This window comes from Dermochelys coriacea, chromosome 14 (genome assembly GCF_009764565.3).
Source record: "Dermochelys coriacea isolate rDerCor1 chromosome 14, rDerCor1.pri.v4, whole genome shotgun sequence".
In the NCBI taxonomy this organism is placed as follows: Eukaryota; Metazoa; Chordata; order Testudines; family Dermochelyidae; genus Dermochelys; species Dermochelys coriacea.
In genome coordinates, this window is record NC_050081.1 from 27,768,273 (window position 1) to 27,785,183 (window position 16,911).

The 16,911-nt window shown below is 47.1% G+C and overlaps 2 protein-coding genes across 9 annotated transcripts in view; both read right to left on the reverse strand.

The window, feature by feature from the left end:
- The window catches only part of LOC119843012 (zinc finger protein RFP-like), a 163,868-nt gene that overhangs the window by 53,009 nt on the left and 93,948 nt on the right, over positions 1-16,911 (reverse strand). The gene's annotated exons all lie outside the window — the stretch shown is intronic.
- LOC119842848 (butyrophilin subfamily 1 member A1-like) overlaps positions 222-16,911 on the reverse strand; it is a 41,851-nt gene continuing 25,161 nt past the window's right edge. For 6 of the 7 annotated variants that reach the window (XM_043496831.1, XM_043496832.1, XM_038371543.2 and 3 more), the window contains 4 exons: positions 16,209-16,313; positions 6,567-6,587; positions 4,779-4,805; positions 222-1,380 (listed from right to left, as the gene is read on the reverse strand). In XM_043496831.1, the coding sequence (XP_043352766.1) occupies positions 860-1,380; positions 4,779-4,805; positions 6,567-6,587; positions 16,209-16,313 (674 nt within the window). In that variant the 3' untranslated portion in view covers positions 222-859. The remainder of the gene's footprint in view (positions 1,381-4,778; positions 4,806-6,566; positions 6,588-16,208; positions 16,314-16,911) is intronic. The other variant, XM_043496829.1, reaches the window with a different exon arrangement.

Consider the following 16,911-nt stretch of genomic DNA (forward strand, 5'->3'; position numbering starts at 1 on the left):
TTGTGTTATCTGGATCAGTGATCTGCTAGGTCACTCCAATCCTTGACTCTGGAAGCCATATAATCCATGCCTTGATGAGGTGTGAAGTGCCCCTCTGCTCTTGGAGAGTTTTTGCCTGGACTTGTTTTAAGCCATGAGGACACATTTTCAGCCTCATAACTATATACATGAAATTACAACCTATAACATTACTATAACAACAATTACTATAACATTACTGTAACAACAATGCTCAGTGCATCATGAGCCTTCCGAAGACACCTGACATGACAAACTTTGCATTAGATACCACACAATCATATTATAAGGATGAACACAGAGGTGTAGGGTGTTCCCCTGAGGTACAGTGTCACACTCATATAGTCGAGATTCAGGTTCCGACTGGAGCTGGGTAGAACATGCAATAGCAGGAGGATAACACAGAGGGCCCCCCAAACGGAGCACACCACAGACTGATCCTGTTCATGAAACATGCATAATACCAAATTGCTGCTAACAGAGGACTGGAGGACTGAACACACTAAGTCTGAACAGCCTTAACCATCTACTGGATGCTTCTGTACCTAGGGCACTGGCAACCTTTCCTTTCTTCCAGCCCAAGTAAAATCTCCCTGAGAGCCCAGAAGGACACACTAAGTGCTAGAGAAAATAGCCTTTCAGTGCGTGCATTGAGTCTGGATGTACTTGCTGAAATACTGAGTAACTTCAGGAGCTTGGGGTGCAACAGCACTGAACAGCCTATTAATTACACCTGATTTTGACAGTGCAGAGACATTGGGACTCCAGAGTCAGAGAGACTGGGATGTCTGTGGCCTCATTTAATGGGTCTAATGGCTGATCCCCACCCCATCATCCCAAGTCAGGGGCACAGTCTGAGCTCAGATTCAGTACCCCACAGCCAAAGTAAAGGAAAGACTCTCTCTCGGTTGAAAGAGGCTGTTGGGAAAGTGAAGATCGGGGCCTCTTTATCAGCATCAAAAACTGTCACCTGCCCCCGTTCATAGTCCAGATAAATCCCAAGCTTCCTGAGGACCTCACTCAAAGGCAAGCAGGTCCTAGGAGAAGTCAGAGCCCGATAATGACCACTCCATTCATAGTCCACAGCCCAGATCCCCTCCTCAGGATTACGCTTGATCCATCCCTTCCTCTTTACAGACGCTCTGGCGACCCCCACAGCCCAGCCTCTCCCAGCCCCCACCTCCACCTCCCAGTAATGGCTCCCGGAGGTGAATCCCTCGAGGCCCAGCACACAGGCCCTAGAGTCAAATCTCTCAGGATTGTTGGGCAGATCCTGTCGTGTGTCTCTCCATCTCACACGTTTCCAATCCTCAGACAGGATGAGCTGGGGATGAGCCGTGTCTGGATCCACAATCAAATTCTCTGAGGAGAGAGAGAAAAAATTCAAATTGTTAGAGGCAGAGCTCATCCCTGGGAAGGGTTTGATCATGTCAGTGACAGAATCTTCCCCAGCTGGAGAGTGAATCAGTGAATCTCCTTCCTCCAGGATTTACCCGGCTCTGAATGGGGAGAAGCTCTGAAACCTCCATGAGTTCTCAAAGATAATCACTAGTGATTCTGAGATTGCTTCAGCTAGTTCCTTAAGTACCCTAAGATGAATTTCATCAGACCATGCAGACTTGAATACATATGTTATCTAAATGCTCTTTAATCTGTTCTTTCTCTATTTTGGCTTGTGTTCCTTCCTATTAATTGTGTTAAGTATCTGGTCACAATTAAACTTTTTAGTGAAGACTGAAGCAAAAAGGTATTAAACACCTCAGTCTTCAAGAAGAAGAAGAAGAAGAAGAAGAAGAAGAAAGTTATGATGAATGAGCTGAAGACAGGCAGAGAAATGTCTATCTCATCTGTGGGGCACGATCAAGTAGATGTGTTGAGAGGCTGCCTAACTTCACACAAAGCAGCCCGTGGGTGAGGAAAGGGAAGGTGTTTCCTTACAGCCTTTGGCCCAGTGATTAGGTACTCACATGGGATGTGGGAGAGCTCTGGTTAAAGTTCCACTTCTACCTAATGAGGAAAAAGGATTTGAATAGGAATCTCCCACCTCCCAGGTGAGTGCCCCAACCATTGGAATATGGGACATTCTGATAGGGTGGGACTCTCTTTTATTGAACTCATACAACTACAATTTAATAACTGAATAATTAAATATTAACTGGGCCAGGGGAGGAGTGAAACACACTCTGTAGTTCAGTGGTTAGGGCACTCACCTGAGAGATGGGAAACACCTATTCAGATCCCTTCTCCTCATCAGGCAGAGGGTGGACTTGACCAGGGGTCTCCCATACCCCATTCAAGTGCCCTAACCATGGGGCTAAAACCTCCTACCTCTGGCCATTTGGTGTGGGGCTATGCAGGCACCTAACTCCGTGTCACAAGAAGTGGTTTAGGCAACTAGCTACCTGACTGCAGGAGAGGAACTTCAGGCTGTGGATCACAAGCAGTGATTCACAATTTCACTATGATTTCAACAATTTCCATCCCACCATCAACCTCAGCCTGGACCAGTCCACACAAGAGATCCACTTCCTGGACACTATGGTGCTAATATGCGATGGTCACATAAACACCACCCTATATCGGAAACCTACTGACTGCTATTCTTACCTACATGCCTCTAGCTTTCATCCAGATCATACCACACGATCCATTGTCTACAGCCAAGCTCTACGATATAACTGCATTTGCTCCAACCCCTCAGACAGAGGCAAACACCTACAAGATCTCTATCATGCATTCTTACAACTACAATACCCACCTGCTGAAGTGAAGAAACAGATTGACAGAGCCAGAAGAGTACCCAGAAGTCACCTACTACAGGACAGGCCCAACAAAGAAAATAACAGAACGCCACTAGCCATCACCTTCAGCCCCCAACTAAAACCTCTACAAGGATCTACAACCTTTCCTGAAGGATGATCCATCACTCTCACAGATCTTGGGAGACAGGCCAGTCCTTCCTTACAGACAGCCCCCCAACCTGAAGCAAATACTCACCAGCAACCATACACCATACAACAGAACCACTAACCCAGGAACCTATCCTTGCAACAAAGCCCATTGCCAACTCTGTCCACATATCTATTCAGGGGACACCATCATAGGGCCTAATCACATCAGCCACACTATCAGAGGCTCGTTCACCTGCGCATCTACCAATGTGATATATGCCATCATGTGCCAGCAATGCCCCTCTGCCATGTACATTGGTCAAACTAGACAGTCTCTACATAAAAGAATAAATGGACACAAATCAGACGTCAAGAATTCTAACATTCAAAAACCAGTCGGAGAACACTTCAATCTCTCCGGTCACTCGATTACAGACCTGAGGGTGGCTATCCTTCAACAAAAAAACTTCAAAAACAGACTCCAACGAGAGACTGCTGAATTGGAATTAATTTGCAAACTGGATACAATTAACTTAGGCTTGAATAGAGACTGGGAATGGATGAGTCATTACACAAAGTAAAACTATTTCCACATGTTATTTCTCCCCCCCCCACCCCATCCCACCCCCCACTGTTCCTCAGATGTTCTTGTTAACTGCTGGAAATAGCCTACCTTGCTTGTCACCATGAAAGGTTTTCCTCCTTTCCCGCCCCTGCTGCTGGTGATGGCTCATCTTAAGTGATCACTCTCCTTACAGTGTGTATGATAAAACCCATTGTTTCATGTTCTCTGTGTGTGTATATAAATCTCCCCACTGTATTTTCCACCAAATGCATCTGATGAAGTGAGCTGTAGCTCACGAAAGCTTATGCTCAAATAAATTTGTTAGTCTCTAAGGTGCCACAAGTACTCCTTTTCTTTTTGCGAATACAGACTAACACGGCTGCTACTCTGAAAGCAGAGATAGGCACCTCCATGCAGCTGGGACTGGTGCCCATCTCTCCCCATTCATTGTGTAGGAAGCCTTGGTGCCTAACTCAGGCTTTGTGGATTACTGTGTTCCTGTGATTGTCTAGGTACCTGAAAGTTGGGCATTGTGAGGCTAAGACAATGCCTAAGTCCCTTTGTGGCTCTCGGCCCCACTGGTGAAACTGCAGCCAAATGGGTGCAGAAAAAGTGTTGTAAAAGTTTTCTCCATTCCCCCACGTCTTGTCTCCTTATCCTCTGCAATAATGGCCTCCAGTTTGGGAAGCAATGGATTATGAAAAGTAGCAGTTACTCGTCTCCATTCACCAAGCTGTCATTTCTTCACTGGGCTCTGGGTCCCTCTTTAACATCTAGAACCAGAGTTCTTGTCACTATTTATATTTTATCTCCCCCATGCCCTATTTTCTCTTTTACTACTCTATGAAGATTTAGGTACTAGACTCAGAATTCAATCTACTTCTCTTTCACAGACCATGGCTCTGTTCCAAATGAGCTCTCTCCCATGCACCAAGGGCTGAAAAAGAGTTAGAAAAAAACAGCAACAACATGCAGTTGTTTGGCTGGCAGAAGCAAACATAGCCTTGGCTCTGTAGTATGGGCTAGAGAGATGTGCCTGCCACTGGCTTCATAGAGTACTCCAAGATGGCATTGTAGTGGGTGGTGCACATGCAAGCAGAGGGCAAAATGGAGAAATAGTTGTTACGACATTTAGACATACTAGGCTATAATTAAACACCTCAGTGTTCTGTGAAATACAGATTGAGAGTGAGATCTTCCCTGAACCATCAAACCCTGCTCCCTTCACACATTCAAGGAAAAGGAGGCACATTTCCTCCTGGATGATGGAATTTGGACAATGGTAATATGTGATCTTGAATTACCTGAGTGAGTGAGGACTCTTCTCCATCCTAAAAGAAGCCACATAATAAGAGATGAGAAACTGACTGAACAAATACTATATAAATAAGATTCAATATTGTACAAAACGATTGATTGGAGGAAAATTTAGTTCTTAATCCTAGTAAACATTTACCACAATATAAACAGCAGAGCTGATCTAAAAATGGAATTTACATCATGAGGGAAGTTCTGATATATTGACATTTGTTTTTGTCCTGAATCAGGGCGAAACGTTGAGATATCAAAACTTCTTGCAGAACAAATATTTTGTAATTCCTGAATCAAAATGAAATGTTTGACCCTAAAATGAAACATGTAGTTTTGGTTTGCTTTGACATTAATCTGGGTCTGCATGACATACTAAGCTGGTTCATGGGAGATGTTGCTAAGGTTACTCATGCCTACAAGCTTCACCAGAGGAGAGACTGTTAGGAGTGTTAGTGATGATAATGTGGGATTCAGGCCTGTATATTTGCCTGAGATAGAATTTTGGGTCTTGTTTGCCCATTTGACTTTTGATATTTTTATATCCTTACTAATATGTGTGAACAAAGACACTGTATGCTGCATCTGCTCACAAACAGATGGGAGGAAAAGAGATAAGAGATAGAGCTAAAGTGTTGCTGGGTATGGTGAAATGTAATATACAATCATAAACTTGAAGGACAGTCCTGCCTCAACTCCTCTCCCAAGACGAGGTCAAGCAACCAGTCAGGAGGGGCGAGGGTGATGGGGGGAAGGTATAAGAAACACTAAAAACCAAAGAAATGCCTGTCCATGACCAAAACACAAAGTCACTCCTTACCCCTCCCATGGGATACAAAAGAGGTGGTACTGAAGCCCTCAGACCCAAGACCCTTCAAAAAGGTACGTGACCATAAATTGTAAGGGGTGGGACCAAGGGTGAGCACTACAGATATAATTATGCCTGCTAAGGAAGGGGAAACTGGGACACTGGGAAAAAAGGCTCTGCCAGTGTGCAGAGCTATGGATATGCTTGCCTGATTAACCCCCATAAACACTGCATTGCCTGCACTTCGGACTTCTGGTCTTCTGCTTTCATCAGTGTGACAAAAACCAGGGGAAGGGCAAAGGGAAACCCTTAACAGAGACCAAAGTGCATCACAGGTGATGCACTCTAGCCCAACTACAACTTCCAGTGGGTATGATGATGGCTCAGGTGGACATAGGTTAATGTTGACCCAATCCAAAACAAAACATTTCGTTTTGATTTTCCATTAGAAAAATCTTTAAATATTGGCACAATTGACATATTCCTGTGGAATTTTCAATTTTTTTCTGAACCCAATCAGCTCCAATATATTATCAGTCATTCTCTCTCAGAAGGTACATATTTAAACTGGCTTCATTATACAAATTCTCATTAACTGTACATATACATGTTAATAAATTATAACCAGTTTCCCTGCTGATGCAGTAAAATTATATTGCAAAACTTTTACTTCAGGCTAGATCCCAGTCCATTTGTAGTCACAGGGAGTAACATTATAACCTTCATGTCACATGTTGCACCTCATACCTTTATTACATTACATTGTTGGTACTAAAGTTGAGGCTAACTAGGCATTTCTATTCAAAGAATGTAAGAGTTTTAAAAATTATTCTTGGTGTGAAATTTCTCATGCTTAATATTAACCCACATCAGAAAAATAGTTAAACTAAACAATAAAACTCCAAACAAACACACTTATGAGGATACAAATTTGTGAAAAATATATTATTGTAGGGGGAGAGAGTATGAGACTTACTAAGTTCAGCTGCAAGTTTCTCTGAAAAAAATACAAAAATAAATATGCATCAGTATTAATTATTTTATTCTAAGTTCCGCCCCTCCAGTTAAAGGACTGTGAATTTATCTATGGCTCTCCACACTATTAAACCTCTACTTAGGGTTAGCACTGGAGTTTAGTGGCAGAGTGGCCACAGAGGGACATCAGTACCTTAGAGCAGCATTTTTTAAACTTCGGGTCAGACCCAGTACTGGGTCGCAGCATGTCAGGCACTGGGTTGCTCTGGTCAGCTCCACCGATCGGGACATTAAAAGTCCCATCAGCGGTGCTGCCTGGCTAAGGCAGGCTAGTCCTTACCTGTTTTGACACTGCACTGGGCCCTGGAAGTGGCCAGCAGCAGGTCTGGCTTCTAGGCAGGGGGGCCATGGGGCTCCGTGCACTGCCCCTACCCCAAGCACTGGATCTGCACTCCCATTGGCCGGTTGCCAGCCAATGGGAATGGGGGAGGGGGGCGGTGCTTGCAGGTGAGAGTCATGTGAAGCGTCTTGTGCGCCTCTTCCAAGGAACCAGACCTGCTGCTGGCTGCTTCCTGCTGCCTCTGTACCCCAGCTGCGCTGCTGACTGGGAGCCACCGGAGGTAAGTCCGCACCCCAAGTGTGTGCTCCAATCCCCTGCCCCAGCCCTGAGCCCCCCCAACCCAGAAACCCTTCCTGCACCCCAAACCCCTCATCCCCAGCCCCACCCCTGAGCCTGTACCCCCAGCTCAGAGCCCTGACCCCCTACCACACCCCAACCCCCTGCCCCAGCCCAGAGCCCCCTCCCATGCCCTGAACCCCTCATTCCTGGCCCCACCCCACAGATTCACCCCTGCACCCCAACCTTCTGCCCCAGCCCTGAGCCCCTCCCACACCCCAGACCCCTCATCCCCAGCTCTGTTGGGTTGCAGGCATCAACAATTTTCTTCAGCTAGGTCACCAGAAAAAAACTTTGAAAACCACTGCCATAGACACACAGCAGAAAGGGTCTCTGTGGTAACCTCCCATAGGCTAGTTCGAACGGCTGCATGGGATAGTATGGGGGGAGGGGTGGGGGCAAACATCCACCTGTATGCCAATCGAGTGCAACCAGTACCTTCCAGAACTAAGGCACAGCTACAGTGGTTAGAATTCCAGAACACCAGCGTGTATTTGGGGAGGAGATGGGACTCTTCTGCACAACAGTCTCACAACCTGGAGCTCCACTGGATTTCATCTCCCCTCCTACAATGAGTGTCATGGGGTTTCAGGGACTTAAAATGGAATCTGAACTGCCTCTTAACTATGGAGTGAATGGTACCCATGGTATTTACATGGCGTCCATCACCATGGCATCTGTGCACCTTACAACACCCCTGGTGAGGTACTAACATCTCCATTTTACAGATGGGGAACTGAGGCACAGGGTGACTAAGGCCCAGATCCACAAAAGGTCTTAGTACCGAACTCCCAATGTAAATGCCTAAAGCCAAACTTCAGGCACCACTGAGATCCTCTAAACCCCTGCTAAATGGAAGCCTAACCCTGGAGGCACCTAAAATGCCTAAATTCACCATTCAAGTCCCCAAAGTGCCTCACTGCAATGTAAGCCTGGGCTCAGACTTGAGGCCAAACCCCATTTCCATCTACACACAAATCTCTCAGTTTCAGCTCAGACCGAGGTCCTGGGACCTTGTGGGGGTGGAGGGCTCAAGACTGAGTCAAGTTGGGACCCAGAGTTTAACCCTATTGCTTTGCAAGTGTGGACTCAGGTCCTGGGAGTCTTCCAAGAGTACCCCAAGATCCCATGGACAGACTTCCTTCGTCCTCTCTATCCCATGATTTGCCAGTTGATGAGCCCACAGCTGAACAGGGGATAGATTCCTCTCTAGGGAGCACAGGGGTATCACCAATATCAAATTCTTTGTCTTAAATCACAGATCATGTAGTAAGAGGCATAGAATTACTAGAGAATTCATAGGTTTCAGAGTAGCAGCTGTGTTAGTCTGTATTCGCAAAAAGAAAAGGAGTACTTGTGGCACCTTAGAGACTAACAAATTTATTAGAGCATAAGCTTTCGTGAGCTACAGCTCACTTCATCGGATGCATTTGGTGGAAAAAACAGAGGAGAGATTTATATACACACACACAGAGAACATGAAACAATGGGTTTATCATACACACTGTAAGGAGAGTGATCACTTAAGATAAGCCATCACCAACAGCAGGGGGGGGAAGGAGGAAAACCTTTCATGGTGACAAGCAGGTAGGCTAATTCCAGCAGTTAACAAGAATATCAGAGGAACAGTGGGGGGTGGGGTGGGAGGGAGAAATACCATGGGGAAATAGTTTTACTTTGTGTAATGACTTATCCATTCCCAGTCTCTATTCAAGCCTAAGTTAATTGTATCCAGTTTGCAAATTAATTCCAATTCAGCAGTCTCTCGTTGGAGTCTGTTTTTGAAGCTTTTTTGTTGAAGTATACCCACTCTTAGGTCTGTGATCGAGTGACCAGAGAGATTGAAGTGTTCTCCAACTGGTTTTTGAATGTTATAATTCTTGACGTCTGATTTGTGTCCATTCATTCTTTTACGTAGAGACTGTCCAGTTTGGCCAATGTACATGGCAGAGGGGCATTGCTGGCACATGATGGCATATATCACATTGGTAGATGCACAGGTGAACGAGCCTCTGATGGTGTGGCTGATGTGATTAGGCCCTATGATGGTATCCCCTGAATAGATATGTGGACAGAGTTGGCAACGGGCTTTGTTGCAAGGATAGGTTCCTGGGTTAGTGGTTCTGTTGTGTGGTGTGTGGTTGCTGGTGAGTATTTGCTTCAGATTGGGGGGCTGTCTGTAAGCAAGGACTGGTCTGTCTCCCAAGATCTGAGAGAGCGATGGCTCGTCCTTCAGGATAGGTTGTAGATCCTTGATGATGCGTTGGAGGGGTTTTAGTTGGGGGCTGAAGGTGATGGCTAGTGGCGTTCTGTTGTTTTCTTTGTTGGGCCTGTCCTGTAGTAGGTGACTTCTGGGTACTCTTCTGGCTCTGTCAATCTGTTTCTTCACTTCAGCAGGTGGGTACTGTAGTTGTAGGAATGCATGATAGAGATCTTGTAGGTGTTTGTCTCTGTCTGAGGGGTTGGAGCAAATGCGGTTATATCGTAGCGCTTGGCTGTAGACAATGGATTGAGTGGTATGATCTGGATGAAAGCTAGAGGCATGTAGGTAGGAATAGCGGTCAGTAGGTTTCCGATATAGGGTGGTGTTTATGTGACCATCGCTTATTAGCACCGTAGTGTCCAGGAAGTGGATCTCTTGTGTGGACTGGTCCAGGCTGAGGTTGATGGTGGGATGGAAATTGTTGAAATCATGGTGGAATTCCTCAAGAGCTTCTTTTCCATGGGTCCAGATGATGAAGATGTCATCAATGTAGCGCAAGTAGAGTAGGGGCATTAGGGAACGAGAGCTGAGGAAGCGTTGTTCTAAGTCAGCCATAAAAATGTTGGCATACTGTGGGGCCATGCGGGTACCCATCGCAGTGCCGCTGATTTGAAGGTATACATTGTCACCAAATGTGAAATAGTTATGGGTCAGGACAAAGTCACAAAGTTCTGCCACCAGGTTAGCCGTGACAGTATTGGGGATACTGTTCCTGACGGCTTGTAGTCCATCTTTGTGTGGAATGTTGGTGTAGAGGGCTTCTACATCCATAGTGGCTAGGATGGTGTTTTTAGGAAGATCACCAATGGACTGTAGTTTCCTCAGGAAATCGGTGGTGTCTCGAAGATAGCTGGGAGTGCTGGTAACGAAGGGCCTGAGGAGGGAGTCTACATAGCCAGACAATCCTGCTGTCAGGGTGCCAATGCCTGAGATGATGGGGCGTCCAGGATTTCCAGGTTAACCTGGAAGTGAGCTGTAGCTCACGAAAGCTTATGCTCTAATAAATTTGTTAGTCTCTAAGGTGCCACAAGTACTCCTTTTCTTTTTTAGAGAATTCATGACAGGGAGGCGCTTCCAAATATGATGATCATACCACATCTTCTGTTTTGACAATCTAGTTTGTTCAGCATTTATTGTATTTCTCACCCCCTCAGTAAAAGTTCTTAGTATAGGTATGTCTTTGGGGTTTTGGCAAGGAAAGGGTGTATGTGGACCTTGTATGTTACTGGCCCACCCCCTGTGGAGTTGCGTTTCCCCTCCAGAGTTAAGACCATGCGAAGAATCCACCCCCCTCCTGGGATTCCTTTGAATTGCTCACCCGCATTACTCAGTGTTTGATGCTTAGCTGTTGGGAGGGGTTTACCTGCCTGGGAAGTGATTGTCTCCTCCCCTTTGTCAGATCATTCATTAGCATATTCACTGACACCAGAATGCTTGGAAGAACACCCCCCCCCCATCCCGCCTTAAAGGGACAGAGTTAGTTTTCACAAATACAACAAGAAAAATATTTTGCAATAGTGGGACCTGGATTGGGGTACCCTCAGTCACCCCTCTCTCTGATCCCAGAGGTCAGCTGTATGGCTGCTCCCCTCAGGGAAGTCAGTTACACAGTTCCTCTTAAAACCTGAGCCACAGGTGAGGTGCCTGGGATTACAGATGCAGATCCAGCAAATTTCTACTGGGCAAGCCTTCACCTGTAATTAGTGAGGAGACATTCCTGTACCCCGCACATTTCTTTTTATCTTCTTTCCTGGGGGGCCCCTCTAGAAATGTGATGAACATATGAGCATGTCGGCATTTAACCTTTCCCTTGTTTTCTGACTGCCAGGATGCAAACACACCTTTAGAGAACCTGCTGTGTTTGCAGTGCAGACCGACCAGACACAGTCCTTTGCAGTGCATGCTGCTTCGTGGTCATGGGAGCACAGCCAGATTTCAGTTAATCTCTGGTGTGAGGCCAGCAGAACGGTGGGTTTTAGTAAGAGTACCAGGAATGACCATACCAGCAAATAGCAAAGAAGCAGGAAGCACTGGAAATAGATTGGACCAATGACTACTATAGGGAGCAGATTAAGCAGTTGAAGACAGGGACCAGAACTGCACCTCAGCCAACTCTGCGATACGGTGCCTATTTTATGATGAGTTTGATCGGGTGCTGGGTAATATACCAAGCACTGAGCCAGCAGTGGTGCATGACGACCTGGTCAGCTGGGATGGTGCACTGCTGGCCCCAGAATCCAACATGGGGACTGATGGGAGCAGCAGCAGTAGTCAAATGAAGTCAGTGACGTGACTCTGCTCCTGACACCAGTCCCAGAGGAGGCTTTGCCATAGGAACAATTGCAGCAGATTCTGGAGCTGTACTCAAAGGAGCTTTTTGATGCTGTGCGCTGTAGTGTGGACACCAAAGCCCTGGATTAAAGCCCAGGTTAGAAAATTCTTAACCTGGGGTTGACAGTCAGTATAGATACTGAAGCCTGGGTTCTCTAACCCAGGGTATGCTGGTTTGAGTCCCACTAATCCTTGATTTACGTTGCAGTATAGACATACCCTACATTTCTTCTTCTGGGCAGGCACACTGCCACCCCAGAAGGCACTTGGATGTCTGTCTCATGCCTAAGCCCCAGCAGAATCCTCCAGCCAAGTGAAGTTAGCATTTCCCTGCCTGTTTTACCTGTGTGACATTACACCCCATATTCTTCATAGTAATATTATTATGATATGAGTATGGCATAATTATGATGTATTTTGTGCAAGATAAGGCATGTGAGATATCATTGGAAAGGTTATGTTTTACTGAATATGATTATCATATTTGTATGCATGTATCATTTTTTTATCTGAGAATTGAGAAGTTAGAAATATTGTCTATGCATCTATTACAAATGTGTTTACACCCGGGAAATGCCCACTAGACAGAATGCAATCAGTCTAGACTGCTGGCTGGAAAGGGCCACTAGGAAGAACAGTAAGTCTTAGAAGATGCTAATCACTCACAGGGGAGCCTTCCTGAGGATTCTGCAAACAGCCTCTGAGTTATGGCTACAGGGTCATGTGATCAAGTCACCTGATACTGGACTCCATGATAATACTAGTATTTTTCCACTGACTGGGGGTGGGAATCATACTGGAAGACACAGGATTCCCACCATATGTAAAACCTATTTAAGGCAGGGGAGTGACATAATCATGGTTCAATCTTCACTGAATTCCCACTCAAGATGACTGCTGTAAACATCTAAGAAACAAAGACTGGACTAGGGGAAAAGGACTGAGCCCAAGCTAGAAGGATGTCTAGCGTGTGAATGGAATATCTGAAGTTTTAAGCTGCAGGCAAGTGCAGCTGACCTTCAAGTATCTCTGCAATCTTCCTAAAACAACATTTAGGGTGAGAATTTGCTACTTGTAACCAGTTTCTTTAGTATTTTAAGCTTAGATTTCATGTTTGTTTCATTTGCTAGGTAATCTGCTTTGATCTGTTTGCTATCCCTTATAATAACTTAAAATCTATCTTTTGTAGTTAATAAACTTGTTTTGTTTTGTTGTGTTTTGTCTAAAACCAGTGTGTGGAAATCATAACTTGGGGCAGAAAGCTGAGTATATCCCTCTCCACATTGAGGGAGGGGGCAAATTTCATGAGCTTACGCTGTATAGTTCTCTGTGCAGTTCAAGACAGTACAATTTTGGGTTTACTCTCTAGAGGGGGGTGTGCACTTGAGTGCTGGGCAATTCCTTTGCTAAGCCTTCCCATGCAGAGCTGATCCCAGCATTTGTGTGAATAGCTGCAGCTGGGTGTGTCCCTACCTGTATGTGTGCTGGTAGAGTGCAGTCTAAAGCCTGGGGAAGGGTTTGACAGGCTGCATGGCAGTACAGTGTAAAGGGAACCCAGGCTGGTGGGTCAAGCAGACTCAGTGGTACCAAGTGGCAGTGGCATCTCGGGGGGTACCTGTCATAGCCTGATCCTGCTGGCCCCCTGAAAGCATGCCTAACTCGACACAGCGCAGCAGGGCATGGGAACTGGGGTCCCTCCTGTTAGCCTAGTGGCAAGGGCAGTTACCCAGGCTGCATAAAACCTCTGTTCAATTCCCTCCTCTGCCTGCCGTGGAAGAAAAAAATGTGTAGTTGGGTTCCCCACCTCTCAGCTGAGCAGCTTAGCCTTTGGGCTATTCTAAGGTGAGTTTCTCTCCAATTGAAGCTGTTCTACTGTGTATAAATAATTAAATAAGCACTGAACTAGTTAGTGTGTGGGAATGACAAGCGCTTAGGTAGGAAACTTCCAGGTCAAACCCTTCTTTCTATCGGTCTAAGGGGGGAATTGAGCCAGGGTCTCTCACCTAGGGTGACCATATTTCCCTATGCTGAATACAGGACACCTGGTAAAATTATTTGTATTCAAGTGAGTTCAAAGGCAATCAAGCAGAACTATGTAGTACAAATGTTCAAATTAACATCAAGTTGACTGACCCCTGTAAAAAGAATTACTGCATAGTTGCATTCTTTTTATTTATCTTCTTATCTTTAAGGCTTTAGGGCTCACATGGGGAGAGGTGACATACACACCCCTGCCTCCCCACAGACATACAGGGAGAGGTGAAACACACACACTCCTGTACACCTCTCACACGGGGGGGGGGGGGGGGGTGAGCGACTGACCCAACCCTCCCTGCCCAGCGCTCTCCACCTTCCATTCCTGGCTGGGACCCCGGGACAAAGCTGCCTCTCCTGGTTCCTGGTGCCATGTCTTCCCGAGGCAACATGTGAGGGGGACATGCAGGATCACATGCCCCCTCACCCCTTCCCAGATTTCTGCCAGGATTCACACCAGAATGTGGCCAGCAGCAGCCTTTTGGCACTGTGCGAGAGGGAAGGGACGGGAGCTGCTTCCAGCCACAGGGGAAGGGTGGGAGAAGAGATAACCTGGCCCATGTCTGTGCAGAGCTCATCTCTTCCCACCCCCGCCAGAATCCTCTATGGCTGGAAGCAGCTTGTCCCTTCTTGCCCGCACAGTGTCAAAAGGAAGTTAACACCTCCAGGCTGATGCTGCCCACTAACATAATCCAGCCACCTCCTGTGCCCCGACTACAGTGTGGGCAGGAAGGGGTTAAGCCCTAAGGATGCATTGTGCACCAGGGCCCAGGGAACTTGACTGCAGGGGCTTCAGTGACCCTGACCAGAGAGGTGGCTCAGCAGGGGAGGGTGCCTAGGGAATGGAGCAGCCCCACATTCCCTGGAGGCAGGGACAGGACCCAAGGTGGGGGGGTGAAGAGGGCGCTAAACCCTTGCCTGGGGGGCTGCTGTGGAGCCTGCAGAGTTGGGGCGTGAACAGGCTGAAAATTGCTTCCCCCCCACCACTCCAGAGCTTAGCTGAGGGGCAGAGAGGCTTCCCCATGCCAGTGCTGTGTGGAGCTTTTGCATATACAGAGCTTGGCTCCTCCTGGCCAGTGCCCCGGGCTGGAGGGTCTTGGGCTTTCTCAGAGCGCCGGCCCAGCCAGAGGCAGTGGGCGAAGGAAGGAGCCTGCTAGCCAGGCTGTTAGTGAGCTGAGCGCTCCAACCAGGGGCTGGTTCTCCACACAGTGCTGGGGGCAGGACATGCTCTGCCGGGGGGGAATATGAAGGAGCAGGGGGTCTGGGGTGGGAGGGGGTGAAGGGGCAAAGCAGGGAGAGGACAGCGAGAGGGGGAGCAGGGCTGAGGAAAGCAGGGGAGAGGGAAAGGGCTGATGGGTGGGCAGCAGAGGCAACTTATAACTGGCAGCTGCCTGGTGCCTGCCCACACTCACCAGCCACCACAGCTCACAGTACGCAGTCAGTGCTGGCTGGAAATGGGACTGGGGGCAGGGCCCTACTGTCCGAGAGCCAGCACGCAGCAGGGGCTGAGCTGACCAGCCAGCAGGGGGAGCAGTCGGCCCTGTGCACTGCAGCTTTGCCCCGCCACCAGCCTTGCACACCTATCCCCATTGTCAGCCACTGGACCCCCCCCCACTCAGGTGGACGGGCGGCTGGTGAGCAGGGATCCAGCCAGCAGCAGGACCTGCCAGTACTGATGGGGAGGGAGACAGAAAATATGGGACAATTTGCCCGTTTCTAAGAAAAAGCTGGGACACCTGCAGGAGGGCTTAAATACAGGACTATCCCTTTAAAAATGGGATGTCTGGTCACCCTAGCTGAGTGCCCTAGCCACCAGGCTGAAGGTTGTCAAGGAAACCGTCAGCACCATTTTGTGTGGCTGCCATTCTTGCAAGAAATGTCCCAGGCACCTGACTCCAGAAGCAGGTTCTGGGCTCAAGATACCAAATGGTGAGAGGTGCCTCCCTCCAACCCAGACTTCAGCACCTAACTCCCTGAGAAGGGCAAGGCTGAGGGCACAACCCTCTCCTCAGCATCTTGTTTGGCTATCTTTGGTGACTCCCTGCCCAGTGGATCCCATTTTTAGGCACCTATCTCTCCCCAGGTGCCTTAGTCAGGGCTTGTGGATTCCACTGGGTGGCTAGGCACCCACAGAGCTGGGTACTGCAACACTTAACTGCATTTGGGCATAAGTTACTTGCCCCAGGTCACAAGAGAGCCACTGGTGAAGCAAACAATCCAGGTCTGATGAGCCCCAGCCCCGGGCCCTCACCACTAGGCTTAATTTCCCTCTACTCTCATGTAATGATATTCAATTGTCTTTTTTTTATTACACTGTATTTTCTTGTTTTATGCTTTACCTTTCATTTTGAAGAGATAAACAATGAGGCCAATGCAAACAAATAAAACCACCAGGATCACACACACAGCCACAATCCACAGGGAGACATTTGGGAAGAAAACATCTGAAAAAAACAAAATCCCAGAACTTGCATTACTTGGCAATCTAGTTCCAAAGTCAAATGATTGTGTTACAAGGAAATACATCCAAAGCAGGGTTTCTATCTGCACCCACAGAAGATCAGAAGAACATTAAAAAAGTCAGCATGAAAAATATTTTCATGGGCAGTATTATTCTCATTGTTTTGATAAAGCACAATTCAGCTGCACATTTGAAAGGAAGTGTATACATCTTGTACTTGGAGCAAAGTATCTCACGAGTACATTTTTATTTATTTAATGTTACAAAATGTTCGAGCTAATCAAAGGAATTCCAGGAGACTTCTGCTTTCTGTCATGGTGGAGACAAGCAAATTTCAGGAAGCTAGCCCCTCCCTATCTGTGATAATCTGAATTTAGGACAGAAGAATCCCATGCACCGCTACAGGCTGGGGACTGACTGGCTAAGCAGCAGTTCTGCAGAAAAGGACCTGTGGATTACAGTGGATAAGAAACTGGATGAGTCAGCAGTGTGCCCTTGTTGCCAAGAAGGCTAACGGCATATTGGGCTGCATTAGTAGGAGCATTGCCAGCAGATCAAGGGAAATGACTATTCCCCTCTAT